At 31.7% G+C, this 16398-nt stretch overlaps 1 protein-coding gene across 2 annotated transcripts in view; it reads left to right on the top strand.

The window, feature by feature from the left end:
* Positions 1–16398, top strand: part of KCNT2 (potassium sodium-activated channel subfamily T member 2) — a 537465-nt gene that overhangs the window by 312846 nt on the left and 208221 nt on the right. For both annotated transcript variants that reach the window (XM_074222275.1, XM_074222274.1), the window contains exons 9-12: positions 5785–5965; positions 8007–8171; positions 10748–10884; positions 13782–13845. In XM_074222275.1, coding sequence (XP_074078376.1) covers positions 5785–5965; positions 8007–8171; positions 10748–10884; positions 13782–13845 — 547 coding nt within the window. The remainder of the gene's footprint in view (positions 1–5784; positions 5966–8006; positions 8172–10747; positions 10885–13781; positions 13846–16398) is intronic.

The following is a 16398-nucleotide window of genomic DNA, read 5'->3' as shown; positions in this document are numbered from 1 at the left end:
TCTTGGTTCTTCTCTGAGTTCTGTGGTTCCAAAATATATTAAGAGTCTTGGTTCATGTTAGTTCTGGGGGAAAGCCAGGAGAGCTTAAAAGAATGCCTGGCTTCTCTCTGCCATCTTGCTCAAAAGTCCTCATCTATTTATCACATGTAATTGAGAGTTTACTATCATTTTAACTGCATTATCTTGATAAAAATGTGATTCTAAAACACAAAGTATAGCATCTCCAACATGCAACAGGAACTGTTATTTTCATTAAATTAGATCTCTTTAGCCTCTTTTCTCAAGAGGACTTATGCCTCCAGGGAATAGCTATCTATCTAGTTTAGAGATTATGTTGTATAGTTAACCTCCACATAGTTATTCAGGATTCTTGAGAGATAGAGAAGTTTTACTTCTTTGATTGTTCACGAAAAATGTAATTGTCAGAAAAATATATAACAGTGTGTGTGGTAGCTCTCAGAAGAAATTTGTTAGTGGATATAAACAGAAGCAGGGAACAATTTAAAAAGTATTTTATTGGGTTCTACTTTCTACTGGGGCTTTTTTCATTAATTTCCATTTTTTCATGTGGTAATCCTACAGTCTTTACTGGAGAACAATGATGGTATTTTTAGCTTAATAATATTGAAAGTAGTCCAACATAGAAATAACTTAAAGATTAAGGGTGCTGTTGTTATAGTTGTGCAAAACTAAATATTCAAATCATAAAGAATGTTGACATATTTGATGAACTGGAGAAAATAACCCCACCTTTGTGCAGGTTGGACTTTAAATATCAAGAATGGAATAATGCTCATTGGTAATCAATTTTGATTATTTCATTCATTAAGAATTTCTTGAAACCCCCTTATTGGTCATAGGTTAAATTTAATTATCTCATAATTATTTAGCTGTGCTTGCTTATGCCATTTTAAATTGATTTTCAAGTACCTTCTGTGTCACCAGGTTTGAGATTTTCATTTACAGTATATAGAATTGACTGCCAAAAGGATGAACAATTGAATAATCCCTCTCAATTATTCATAATAAATGCTTGGGAGGGGAGAACTGAATGAAGAAATAAACAGAAGAAACTCCTAAGTATAATGATAAACTTGAAAAAAATATTTTTCTAACACATTAAACTAAACATACCTTTAATTGAAATAATAACTATTAACTGTATTTTAACAAATACTATTTCTTCCTTACTCTTTCACTTTCTTTTAGAATAAAGCATAAAACATAGTTTATAATTTTTTACTTCCGATTATAAAAATGACTTCATAAAAGTTAATGTTAATTGCCAGATATTCCTATTCAATATAACAATTGTTTTTAAGAGACAGGATTTTTAACATGAGCCAGGAAAGAGTTAAGTGTCATTATCATTTAGGAAATTGAAAAATCAGTCCCTTATAGTATGCATTCTTTTCAGTGGAAATGATTACATAAATACAAAAATATAAGGAAAGTATTGTCATGATAGGTGGGAAAATACTAATACCTGAGGGGATCAAGAAAGATCTCATCTAGAAGAAGATGTCACTTAATCTGAGCCTTGAAGGGACTAAGGATTCTAGGAGGGTTGTTTAATGAGGAAGACTACCATAACTATCCAAATTGACCTAAGTTTTCATTGATAATCAGGATACATAAATAAAAATTATGGGTTCAATAATACTCATTATATCACAGGTACTTAGAAAACTCATCAGGATTTCTAAGACTGAGACTACAAAGTTCAATTTGCTTAATTGATCTGATTATCCTTCCTAATGATAATTCTATATAACCTTTTTCTTTTTTGCCTAAACTCTGACAAAATTATCAGCAACTACATCTGCTTCTTCTCTTCTCACTTTCCAGCTTTACCCTTTTTGCTCTCAACTTCCTACTTGATCATTCAGCTGAAACTAACCTCTCCAATGTTTCAATAACTCTTAATTGACATATCTCATGACCTTATCTTAATCCCTCCTGACTTCAAAACAGTGTTTGATTTTGCAATTCGCTTTCTCCTTCTAAATGTTCTCTCCTTTCTAAGTATTCATGACATTGCTCTCTTCTATATGATTTCATCTTCCTATGCGATTTCTGTCTGATTGCTTTTCCTCAATATCTTTTTCTGAATCTTCATTTAGCTCATGCTTAGTAATTGAGAGTAAAGCTTGCAAGCAAACTGATGAAAAAAAACTATAAAGGAATGTGGCCTAGTTCTACCAGATCTAAAACTATATTACGAAGAAGCAGTCATCAAAATTGCCTGGTACTGGTTAAGAAATAGGATCTTGGATCAGTGGATTAGGATTGGTTCAAAAGAAATGGCTGTAAATGACTTCAGCAATCTACAACTTGACAAAGCCAAAGACATTAGCCTCTGGGATAAGAACTCATTATCTGACAAATACTATTGGGAAAACGGGAAAATAGTGTGGCAAAGACATAGACCAAAAATACTCTTTCTACCTGAACTGTGGAAATCAGGTAAATTTATGACCAAACAAGAATTAGAGCTCATTATAAAATGCAAAATGAATGATTTTGATTATTTTAGATTAAAAAGTTTTTGTCCTAATAAAGTCAATGCTGCCAAAATTAAAAGGAAAGCAGAGAGCTGAGAAACAATCTTCACAACCAAGAGTTCTGATAAATATCTCATTTTTAAAATATATAGAGAACTGCATCAAATTTATAATATCACAAGTCATTCCCCAGTTGATAAATGGTTAAAGGATATGAACAGAGAGTTTTCAAATGGAGAAATTAAAGCTATATATCATGTGAAAAAAATGCTCCCAATCACTATTGATTAGAGAAATACAAATTAAAATGAGTTATAATTTCACACCTATTAAATCTAGCCAAGATGAGCAAAAGGAAAGATGATTAATGTTGGAGAGGTCAAGGGAGGATTGGAACATTGATGCATTGCTGATGGAGTTGTGAATGGATCCATCCTTTCTGGAGAGTAATATGGAACTATGCCCAAAGAGCAATAAAACTGTTCCTACCCTTTGATCCAGCAATTCCAATTCTAGGTCTATATCCAAAGAAATTATTTAAAAAATGGGAAAAGTCCTACATGTTCCAAAATATTCATAGCAGCTCTTTTTGTAGTGGCAAAGAATTGGAAATTGAAGGGATGCCCATCAATTGGGGGATGGCTAAAGAAGTTATGATATGTGAATACTATGCAATACTATTATTCTAAAATAAACCATAAATGGTCAGATTCTAGAGGAGCAAGAAATGACTTACAGGATTTAATGCTGAGTGAAGGGACTAGAACCAAGAGAACAATGTACACATCAACAACATCATGAGATGAACAACCTTGATGGAAGCGTTTCCTCGCCACAGTCCAGAGAGCTAGAAAACTGTATCTGACTGGTTATGGATTATAGTATCCCCTACCAGAGGAAGAAAAACAAAACAAATCAAAACACACAGAAAAAAACAACCCTTCCGAATCTGATGAACACTTTATAAAAATTATCTTATATCTCTCTTTCCCTTAATCCTAATTCATCATGCCAAAAAATTACTAATTGGTAAACTTATTTAGCAAAACATGTATGTAAAATGCTAACCTGACTGTTCCTCTGATGAGGGGAGGTGTTGGAAAGGGAGCGTGGAGAGAAATTTTGTAACTTGGAAATATACATGTACATATGGATGAAAATAAGTAAATAATTTTTTTTTTTAAAAAAGTAAAGGTTAATATTTTCCAGGACCCTCTTTTCTCTTCCTCTTTATACTATCTCACTAAGTGATCTTATCATGTCTCATTGGGTTTAGTTTTCATTTCTCTGCTGATGATTCCCAAACCCTTATATCCATTTTAGTATCTGTCCTGTGCTACATTTCTGCATCATTAACTGCCTGTTGGATGTGTCAAATGGTCAGCTCTACTTATGTTTCATACTCAAAATGTCCAAGACAGAACTTATTATTTCCTCTCAAACTTCTTTTCTTTAACATTATATTTCAGCTATAATTTCCATGCCTTCCTTCTGGCATTGCCCCATACCTGAAATACTCTCCCTTCTTACTTCTAAATCTTGGTTTTCCTGGATTCCTTGAGATTTCTCCACTACAGTGCCTTCTCCTTTGAGTTCATCATCTCTCTGCTCTGTATGCACACCCACACTCAATCACACACAAACACATGCACATGTACTTAGGGAGGTGTGAATAAAAAGGACATTTTTCTTCTGCATAATGATGTGAGATTCTTGAATACAGAGACAGTGTTTTGCCCTTTTTTTGTATCATCAGTGCTTACCACAGTACTTGGAATATAAGAGCCCTCAATAAAATTTTTGACTGACTTATTGACAGTTAGCTTTTTGCTGACCCAAAGTGCAAAAGGAACTGTAGTCTCCAGGATGAGACCATGGGTAAATATTTCTGTCATGAGATTATGAGGCATAGAATAATGAGAGCATATAGAAGGCATACAATAAATAAGAATATCTGTGGTTTATTTTTTCTAGGAGGAAAAAAATGAGAAATTTGCCCTTATGACTGCTGTTTTGTTTAGTCTTCTATTGGGAAGTAGCAGATTAGAGTATGGCCTTTATCTTCTTCAGGATGCAAAGATAATGCTTCATAGAAGAGAGAATAAGAAAATATTTGGTCAATTAGTATGTATTTGAATCCTATCTAAATCAAATTTGATTATGGATAATAGCTTCTCAGAGACTTAGTTTCTTCATTGGCAAACTGGGGAGAGTAAATACTTGTAACAATAATTGTTGCCAGGAAAATGATTTACAAAATGCAAAGAATTATAACAATTTGTTTTTTTAAACAATAAAGACTAAATCCTTAGAACTTTTCAAATTCTACTTTGTTTCTGAAGCAACTTCTTTAACTACTGACTATTGTTACCCAACCAATTCTAGCTTGCACATCTTTGGCCTTTATGGCTATCTATCTATCCAAGTCACCAGTAGATTTCATTACATAGTTGATTCTTTTGAAGTGTCTCTTAAGTGTCCAGAATAGGTGGAATTTTGTAGCCACCCAGCATTAACTAATCTTAAAAGATATATGTAGTGTCAGCACAACATCCCATTTCCTTTTATATCCTATGTCCAAAAACAGTTTCATCTTTCAGCTATTTCATCATGGAACCATCTTCTACATTCCATTTTTACCTGTCTCTGATTCCTATCTTAATATTTTTTTAATGAGAGTTTTTAGATATATGATTTAACCTTTGGGATGAACTCCCAATACAGAACTATCCTTGCTCATCTGTAACTGTAAGATTACATAAAATTTCATAAAGTCATCAGCAGCAATGAAAAGATGAGAATAATTAGTTATGATCCTACAGCTATTCTCTGACAAAAGACAAAACTTTAACTCTTGTCCTGCAGTTTCCAAGGTCATCCCCCTACTTACCATGTCCTATTGACTTTAGAAATGGAATGAAACAATAAAATACTATTTATTCCACATACCACATACATAGATATTCTTTTCATTGCTTTATAGCTATAATTTTTTATACCCTATCTGTGTTGTCATCAGGATAACAAACAAGTTAATTTTATTCCTGATAGCTCTTTTCTGACCAACTATTAATCAAAACATACTGTGTTACTATAACTAGAAAACAAAAACTCCAAAATATTTTAGAAAAAAAGCTATGGTGTAAAATATTTTAAAAGTACAATACCATCTGTATGAATATTGAACTATTATGTACAAATTTCTTCATCTTTTAACAGTAATAACTAATGCATAGATAGAAGGTATTCATTTCAATGTTTTTGTCTTTATTTGCAATAGCATTTGTGGAATTCAGCATCTTGAGCGAGCAGGAAAGAAGCTGACTCTCTTTGACTCCCTTTATTTCTGCATTGTGACGTTTTCTACTGTGGGTTTTGGGGATGTCACACCTGAGACAGCACTCTCCAAGCTTTTCGTTGTTATAATGATCTGTGTTGCTCTTGTGGTCTTACCCATACAGGTAAAACCCAACTCTTTTATGTTTAATAGATCAATATAAATTGTTATAACTGCTACCATTTTATTCTACTATTTCATTAAGAAACATTGGAATTTGCTTTATCTTCAAAATAAACAAAAACATTGTCATTACTAATAATTGAAAAAAGCAATGGTAGGTAACAATGTATTTTATCATTTATTAATGTCAGTAAAATCTATATTTACTTTTTAGGAACAAGAAACTTCCTGTTTCTGATAATAATGTTTAAAAAATCTTTTTCTTTCATGTTTTACAAAAACACATTAATTTAATAGGTATTTGGAATGAATTATCAACTTTGGAAAGTAATATTACCCTTGCTTCCTAAAAATGAAAACAGTACAGTGCAGGGACATTTTTGCTACCAGTTTCATGTTCAGTAAGCATTTTGATTTTTTCCTTGTTCAGGTGAATGAAATGTAATATTGAAGAAGGTGTTCATATGTTATTTCATCAAAGACTTTAGTATCAGGAAGATATTTGCCCCTGATATATATTGACTATGTGATTCCAGGGAAGTCACTTGTGGGCAAGTTATCTATACTTTAAGTATATACTAAACTCTCTAAAAATCAATGTTATGGAATAAATATTGGTACACAAGATTTCCTCATTGGAAATGCCCCTACTCCAATGAAATTAGAAGTATTGTCCAAAACCAAACTTCCAAAAACAGTAACAATTAACTTCTGACTTTGAGCAGAAGAGGATAGAGTAGGAAAAGGAATATTTACTGGGAAAATAAGTGAAGGCATTCCAGAACAACAAATAAGGAAGAATATATCTCTTTTTTTAATGTAGTGAAACTGTCATTACCTTATACCTGTATCACAGGGCTTAGACTCTCAACTGAAACAATTAACTGGCATTTACATATTCTTACAACCCCAATAGATTGGTATAGCTTACCAACAAGTTTATATAAGAATGTTCTTCCTAACCTCATCTCTCCCTTCAGTCCTTGAAAAGTAGACAAGGGAGAAAAGAGAATCTTCTAACTATTGAATGGCTAGAATAGGGCTACATATAATGTTGAATATTTTTTGTAGGTAGATATGAATTATAAATATCTAGAAAATATGGGAAGATCCAGAGATTTTCCTTTTGAGTGCCAAAAATTATAGATTCAGTGAAAATAGTCAAATGGAAAGTCAAGTCAAATTTTAAAATATTTGCAATCACTTTATTTGCTTCTCCAGGTTGTATATTGGCAAGTTTGTTTCTATTATATTTTGGCATTGCATAACGTCATTCATTGGGAAGGTAGGTGGCATAGTATATAATGTGTCAGGCCTGGAGTCATGAAGATTTACCTTGCTATGTTCAAAATTGTCCTGAAACATTTACCAGCTGTAAAACTCTGGGCAACCATTTAACCCTGTCTACCTTAATTTCTTTATCTCTAAAATGAGCTGAAGAAGAAAATGGCAAATCTTTCTACTATCTTCACCAAGAAAGCATCAAATGGATCACAAAGAATTATATATGACTGATAAGTTATTCAATATGAAAAATCATATCAGTATACAACCTATCATAGTGAATAGGGTTAAAATTAGAGGACTAGAGTTTAAATGCTGCTTCTGTCAATTAAGTAGCTGCATTACCAAAAACAGGTCCTTTAACTACTCAATGCCTCCAGACAACTCTTTCAGAGAATAAGTTATAGACAAGCTGCTCATTTACAACATAGAGTGACTTTCCTTGCAAAACATATTCTAGTGATGAAATTATAAGTCTAGATAGAAAACAAAAAAAAAAACCCACTCTCTTGAAAAAAATCCAACCAAAATATAATAATAATGTGGTGTTTTTTTAAAACCTAAATATTCTAGAAGAGTATTTGAGTAAAGATTTTATTTACTCATCAGTTTTCATGTGAATGTAACATTGTTGCAACAAAGAACTGAAATTTAAGAAATTTCTTAAAAGAGAATAAGCATAATGAAATACTAAGTGCATTACATTGATCTATTTTCAAGCTTGATATTTCTTATTGATATATAAAAATTCATTTTAGTTTGAACAGTTGGCCTTTTTGTGGATGGAAAGACAGAAATCTGGTGGAAACTATAGTCGTCACAGAGCTCAGACGGAGAAGCATGTGGTTCTTTGTGTTAGCTCCCTGAAGATTGATTTACTTATGGATTTTCTAAATGAATTCTATGCTCATCCAAGACTACAGGTATCTTTGATATAGAATACTTATTCTACTAAATTAAACAAAGTTAAAAAAAATTAAAAATTTAAATTAGAATTGATGCAGTTTTCCTTCTGGAAAGTTGTCATTTATATGACTGAATTTAGGAAGAAGTAAATGAAGATGCTGCAATTTAATCAGTAGCAAACGTAAAATAATACATTCATTCATTATACTTTATGTTGCCTTCTGTAGCTAAAAAGACAAGACAGATGGAATTATGTTATTACTACAAAGAAAGAACTTTCTGTGAATTAAAAGTTGTCCCTTTCTCTCTAGATCAGGCATAAGTAATATTTTCATGAAACATTGTGTTTTAATATATAATGATATAAACATTGAAATTTGGTCTTTTTATTATCATCTGCTTATTTGAATTCTATGAAATTTTAACAAGTTTTGCTAAGATAGAAATGTCAGACAATATGTATTAGTTATAAGAATGCAAAACATATCTTTGTGATAGAGTGCTAAGTGGAAGTTTGGCACTTACTTAGGACATGAACAAAACCAGTCTTAGAACCACAAATTTTCATGATTATATATCTTTGTCCATGGAAATAGAATTTAGACCTCCTCGTCACTATAGCCATGACACAGCAATTTTCCTTTTCTGCTAAGGGATGCTTAAAATTTGAATTAAAATATTATGTTGATGTTTCACATCAATGAACATTGATGAATCTGAGTGGCATAACTGGCTAATACCAAGAGATAATATGTTGAATACAATTCAAAGAAGAAGATCTATTAGTTCAAGCTTTGTGAAACATTTTCTATTCTTAATAGTTTTGTTTATAATTTTTAAGTAAAATTATGTAATTATTTGGGATACCACTTGAATAATTATATACTTTTTAAACAAATTCACATTTATTTTCTGAATTATGTTCCTTTGTCATATTCAGCCTGGGCTATGTGCCAAGTGTGCCCATGATATACTGTAAATAAAATCAATTTGGGAGAGAAAAATAAAATAAAACAAGAGAGAGAGAAATTGGGAGTTAATATTGGGAGTTAATAAAAGCTTAACCTCTTGAGAAAATCAAATAAATTTTCTGTTTTGAATTCTATCCACAAAGTATCCACAAAGGCAGATTCTCTTAAGTGAACTTTGGTAGATGCAGCCCATGAAAAGTAGATGATCATTTATCTTGGAGATTGCTATTCATGAGGTCAGTCTTGCTGGCTCTTGGAATGAGTGAATGATACTAATACCACAGTAATGAATATATGTCATTATAAGAAATATTGATTTATAGCACTCTTTAATTATTTAATAATATTTAATAAACAGGAATTCTCATGTGTAGCGTGATCTCAGTGTCCTACATGTTCCAATTAGCAAGGAGTTGGTAACATGCATAACATAAGCAACATACATCTTTAGCTATGGAAAGTATTATTATATTCCTTTCTGTAATGAAATCTTAAATCTTTCACATGAAACAATGAAATAACCTGCATCCTTAGGGAACTTCAAGATTTTTTAAATACTTGTCTCATAACAGGTAAGTGAGGCAGTATATTTTATAATAGGAAATTAAAGGGAGGTTAGGCCCATGATCACACCTCTAGTTAGCTTGGAGTATTAATTTGAATCCCTATCTCCAAATTCATATTTCTGGCTTTTTTTCTTCCTCATTCAGAACTTTTTTTTAACAGTTACAATTCATGTACCCCCATTGGGTATATGGATAGATTTCAAAAACTCCATGAATGTTAAAGGATTTCACAAATGAGATCTCTATTTTTACTCATTTACTACTCTATTTTTACTATTTCTTTACATCTGACTGAAACTGAGTATTTCCTTTTTTATTAAAAACAAATTCTAAGAATATATTCCTAGAGTTCATAACTTCCAAAGGGGTTCACACAGAAAGTTACAAATCCTTACTTTAAAGACATTCTTGTCTTAGAACTCTTCTTTTATTCTTAGGTGATTATTTAAATATTTAATTTTATTATTGTTCAATTTTGGAAATACCATATTTGCCTTTTCATAGCATATGATAAGGAAACAAATCTCAGCACTTATGCAGATTTTAGGTCAAAAGAACAATTTAATAATGTTGTCTAATATTAAAATGAGCCAATATTACATAAGAATGCAAGATACATGTAAATATGGCTTGTGTTATTAATTACTTTTGGATATATATATGCATATATATATATACACACACATATAAAACAAGGAGGTTCACATGTAATTTCCTACAGAGAAAGCTAACAATAATGTAGAGTATAGTGAGAGACATTTCTCTATAATATAGATAAAAAGATAGCTTCTCTTTTACTTTCTCTTGCTCAATTGCTAATAAAAGGGGGACAAGTTATATATATTATATTCATATATAAATCATATTCATATGGACAGAATGTATTTAATTTGCATTTTATGACATTATAAATGTGAGTCTTCATTATAAAAATGCCTGTTTTCAGGGTTTCCAATTTTACTAGCTGTCATTGTTTAGAAAACTAACCCACTTATATAGCAGACATCAAAATGTGTTTGGATTTTCCTTCATAAACTTGCTCTATTTTTTTTACAGGATTATTATGTGGTGATTTTATGCCCAACTGAAATAGATGCTCAGGTTCGAAGAGTACTTCAGATTCCTATGTGGTCCCAAAGGGTCATCTATCTACAAGGCTCAGCCCTAAAAGATCAGGATCTTTTGAGAGCAAAGTAGGTATTTAAAAATTTTTTGACAATTTTTTTTATCCAATCTAAATTTAATCACTATGAAATGGTCCTGCTGGCTTTATCCTTTTCACTGGAGATTTTTTAAAAAAAATTTATTGAACCCCAAGCACAGGACTATGATAAATGGCATCTCCTACAGAAGCAAACAGACTGATATGCCTAACAGTATACATAAGTATTGTTTTTAATCTCATAGGTATAATGATAGAAGAGGGAAATGAACTGGAGCTATGGTTTCATTGAGGCTGGAAATTCCAAAGGGAGGAAAGTCCTACTACTTCAGATTTATATCTCATAGTCTTAACGATCCATTGATACAACCAGTTAATATTAGAGGTGGGATCTGATCTTCCTGTTTCTGAGATCAGCTTTAAGTCCATTATACCACATTGCCTCAAAATCAATTAATAAACAATAAAAATTTAAAATGCATTTAAGCAACTCTTGCACAAATAATGAATTTATAGTTTCTGACATACTTTGGTATGCCTTTAGTCAATAAACATATTCCAGTTCAAGAGTTTTAGATCCTATGGTCCCCTCACCTCCTTTCTTTTTTCTGATTGATAATTCATTTGCTAAACAAAAAGAAATAGTTATCTGAAAATTTGAGTATCTACAGACTGTGAAGTTCACCATTTTTTCTTCTTGCCCTTTTCTATTTCAGTACTGAATTTTTTCTTAAGTATTATAGAGACTAAAACATTTATTGTCATAGTGATAATCATTGTGGAAATTTTAAAATAATTTTAGAATAGTTCTTTTCCAATGAAGATGGACAATTCTCCTCTTTCCAGAGGAATCCTAGCATTGCATAATTACCTTATATAATCAGACAAATACTGAGTTTTTCAGATAATTAGTTAAAATATCTTTGAAGCGCTAAGAATTTTAGTTCAACAAGTTCTAATGAGCACCGAGTATTTTGCATTGTACTAAACATTTTGTGGAATTCAAAATTAAGTAAATTGGAATATTATTTACTTTGTACAATTTTTGCCCAGATGCAGTCAATAGTGGGTTTGGGTTCAAATCATGAGAGCACGAGGACAATAAGACCACAGCATGACAGCAAAAATAACTTATTGAGTGAAAATAAATTCATATTTCCAGCAGTAAAGGAAGCCCCAGTTAATTCTATATAAAATTGTTTATAGTTTTGTTCCTTATTAGCTATGTTTCTCTGGATAATTCATTAAGCATCTCAGAGCCTAAGTTTACTCATCTACATGGGAGGATCACACTGAATCATCTTTAAGAATCTTTAGTTCTGGGGCGCCTAGGTGGTGTAGTGGATAAAGCACCAGCCTTGGAGTCAGGAGTACCTGGGTTCAAATCCAACCTCAGACACTTAATAATATCTAGGCGTGAGGCCTTGGGCAAGCCACTTAACCCCATTGCCTTAAAAGAAACCCCTAAAAAACCCAAATCGTTAGTTCTAAATATTATATATACATGATCTACCACCAGTGACTGGAGTCATTGTGTAGGTGGCTTTTATAACAGAAATCAATAAAGTCCATATCAATAGTTGCTCTGAGAGTTGATAGCAAGTTATTTTGGGTCAAGTCCCTTCTAAATTAAACACTTCTTCACTGCATCTCCTTATTTGATCTCATGACCTCTAACCTTTCCCCACAATAGATCCTCCCCATAAATTTCAAAGTTACTCTTCCTAAAGTTTAATCTTGACCATGAAAGCCCCCTATTCATTAAACTGTAGTGGCTTCATATTAACCTCAGAATAAAAAAGCAACAGAAATCAGGATGAAGTAAAATGGACACTTAAAACTCCTCACAAATTTGTCCCTCATACCTTTCCAGTCTTCTTATGGTTTGCTGTTGGTATAGTGGTAGAGTATGTCAGGAAGACCTGAGTTCAAATCTGGTCTCAGACAAGAACTAGCTGTATGAACCTAGGCAAGTCACTTAATCTTTGACTTTCTCAGCTTTCTTAACTTCAAAATGAGATAACAGCACCCATCTCCCAATGGTGTTCTGAGCATCAAATGTGATAATATTTGTGAAATGTACCTTATGTGCCATATAAAACCTTCCCTTTCCTTTCCTTTTCCCCTCTTTCACATTACACAGTTTTTGGTCCAACCATACTTGTTTGCTTACTATACACATACCCTAAGCTTCATCATTCTTCTCCATACTTTTGTTTTGACTGTCCCCCTGGATTCAAAAGGGCATTCTCATCATTTTTTACTTCTTGGGAGCTCAGTTTTGCTTAGATAGCTTAGATAGCTTAAGTTGCACCTTCTACATTAAATTTTTCTTAGCTCCCCTGACTCCTAGTATCCTTCCTCTAGGATAAGCTCCTTTGTTTTCATTTTGTATAATTCTCTTTTTTATGTTGTCCATATCTTCCCTCTAAGAATAGAAACATCTCTAAGACAATGACTGCATTACTTTTTTCTTTATATTCTGGAAATTTGGGAGAGTTCTTGGAAAATAGTCCTGGTCACTGAATAAATGACTGTTGATCAATTTGATTGCTCTGTAGAATGGGAAATGCTATTGTTCAAGTGGAATTTCCATGTAAAAATTTATCTTAAAAGAATGTCAACTTCCTGATTTAACTAAAATAGTGATATGAAAATATATAATTATTTCTATTAATAAGGAAAAATGACATCCTTTTGACTTTTACGCTGTAGGAAATGTTGAAAAAATTCTGGCAAATATAATGGTGTTTAATAATGTTTAGAAAAAGCTTATGTGATAAAAATGCTGTCATGATCTGTTAGATATTCAGCTTCTATTTTTTTATTTTTGTATACTGACAATTTCTGTATGCATTATCATTCTGGATTTTAGCCTTAATTAAATATAGATTTCAATATATGGTCCCCTTTATCATTTGTTTTTAGGATGGATGATGCCGAGGCTTGTTTCATCTTAAGTAGTCGGTGTGAAGTAGACCGGACATCATCTGTAAGTATAAAATTCTCCTTGAGAACCCACACTTTCTACTAGTTATGCCTCTGTGCCTTGCTGCCTTTTTAAGCATTTGCTGTTTTTATCTTTTCTCTCTCTTATAATAAATGTTTATTTGTCTGATAATGTGGTTTTAAAATATCTTCTCTGAAAAATAAAAGTTGCCATTTGACCAAGTCAGGTTCAGGGTTTTTTGAATTTCTTCTAGCCTCTCCCTGCTGGTTCAGTGACTTTTGGTACACAAAGTGAGGTAAAAGATATGCATATTTTAGTGTTACAATTTTATTGAATTCATTGAATTTTCAATACAGTGAATGTTGAGCAAACTTGTGCAATGGTTTCCATGTTTTTTATTTGTAAAAGGGGAGGACTGGATAAAATAGTTTCAAACATTCCTTTCTTCTCTAACATTCTATGATCCTGTTAAATTTACAAATTAATGGTAGTGAATATAGGTAATTAGGCAACTTCCCAGTATATTAGTGCAATATTGCACAATGCAGTTCTAATTAAATTGGGAAAATGATTTGAATGATTTTCAAGGTAAGTCAAATGACCAAGATCTAGCATACAATCCCAGTCTTGTACATGGCATTCATTCTCATATATTCCTGTATCTTCTTTATGTGGTATATACATATAAGTACTAAATATATATATATATATATATATATATAAATATATATATATATATACTGATATCTTCTTTAGATGTATATCTCTTTTAGATTTTACACATACTTAAACATTCAGCTTTATATATATATATATATATTATATATATGTATGTATGTGTATGTGTATGAAAATATATATCAAAGTTTACGTGAGGTATTTCCTCTAACAACACAGCAATATCTTCTTTGGAATTAATTTTCTTAAAGAATTCTCTAGGGATAAGAGAGAATAAGTAACTTGCCCAGGGTCAAATAGCTAGCATGTGTCATAGGTAGGAATCAAGTCTTCTCTGAATGAGGTGCTCCCTGCATCCATACAATTCAAGTGTGTGATTTCATCCCTATAAGAATTTTCAGAGATGAAACTTCCTCTAATAGTTCAAATTATAACTTCCCTGCAAAATAAAGCACTGGAGGGTGCCCTGACTACAATGTAAGATTAACTGACTCTAAGGCTAGTATACTACATCATGTTGCCTCTCATGTAATAATAAGTAAAATGAAATAATTTATATTTCTTAAGTAACTTTATACCATATTATTTCAGTGAAAGCAAAAAGATGAAAATTTGAAATAAAAAACATTCCAATAAAAATAACTGCCTTCACACCAATTACCAGAATGCTGATTAAGATTTTACTAACAGGTTATGCTTGTTTTAAAAAGCTAAAATAAATATGATTATGATGAATTCTATTCTTTCCAGCTTATTTTACAATATTCCCTTTTGTCCATTCTGTACTTTAGTCAAATGTTATTAACCGTTATCCCTTATGGATGTTTGATACATTCCAGAATTTTGTTTAAATGATGTCTTCATAGTTTAATTGATGAATCATCTAGTAAAATGGAAAGGTCTTTTCTTTCTCAAATATGTATATAGAAAAATGCACTGATACATGTAGAAAGTCATTGAGTATATAATAATCCTTTACTCATGTATCTTTTACTTAAAAGGTCTCATGTTTACCTAGAGCAGAATATAGCCTTGGAAAATATTGATTGAAAATTCTTTTTGACAATAGATACTTTATTTTATTTTTTTAGGTTTTTGCAAGGCAAATGGGGTTAAGTTGCTTGCCCAAGGCCACACAGCTAGGTAATTATTAAGTGTCTGAGGCTGGAGTTGAACCCAGGTACTCCTGTCTCCAAGGCCGGTGCTTTATCCACTATGCCACCTAGCCACCCCAATAGGATACTTTATTTTAAAAAAATCTGGCCATTATTTGATCGCTGACATTGCAAAATTTAGAGAATTATTCCTTTTTGCTTTTCTAAGAGCAGAGTTCCTAGAACCAGGAGAAATGCTCCCAATTCTAGAATTAGTTTCTGCATATTGCTCTTTTTTTGCTTTGCTTAGTTCTCAAATAAATCAAACTTAAAAAAATGAATAGGTAACTTAAAGACTCATGCTCTGGAATTAATAATATTTCATGAAAATGAATGCATTCATATGTTAAACAATCTCACAAGATGTCTTTATTAGAATGCTTACTTTTAGAAATTCACTGTTAAATCATGGGTATGAAAGAGGCACAGCAGCTGTTTTGGTGGTTTGATTGTTCTGCTTGATAAAGGATTGGAATCTAATCAAAAATTAATATTCTATGGTTGAAAAGCATTATTAAGGTTAAAACATTTTCTGATGATGTATTTAGAAGGTTGGCTTATTCCTGGGAGAATTTTAACTGTAGAAGACTAAGGAAAAGGAAACAAATTTGCATATATACTTAGTCTTCCTTATAAACATTTATTTTAACAGAAAATACTGATATTTAAGCCTGAGGATAAATGAGATGATGATAAGTTTAACAGAATAATCCCTGAGGTCACGTTGACATGAAGAAAGCATATTCAAGCATGCTGTGGAATT

This window comes from Macrotis lagotis, chromosome 2, assembly GCF_037893015.1.
Source record: "Macrotis lagotis isolate mMagLag1 chromosome 2, bilby.v1.9.chrom.fasta, whole genome shotgun sequence".
Classification (NCBI taxonomy): Eukaryota; Metazoa; Chordata; class Mammalia; order Peramelemorphia; family Peramelidae; genus Macrotis; species Macrotis lagotis.
This window is presented reverse-complemented; position numbering and strand designations above follow the sequence as displayed.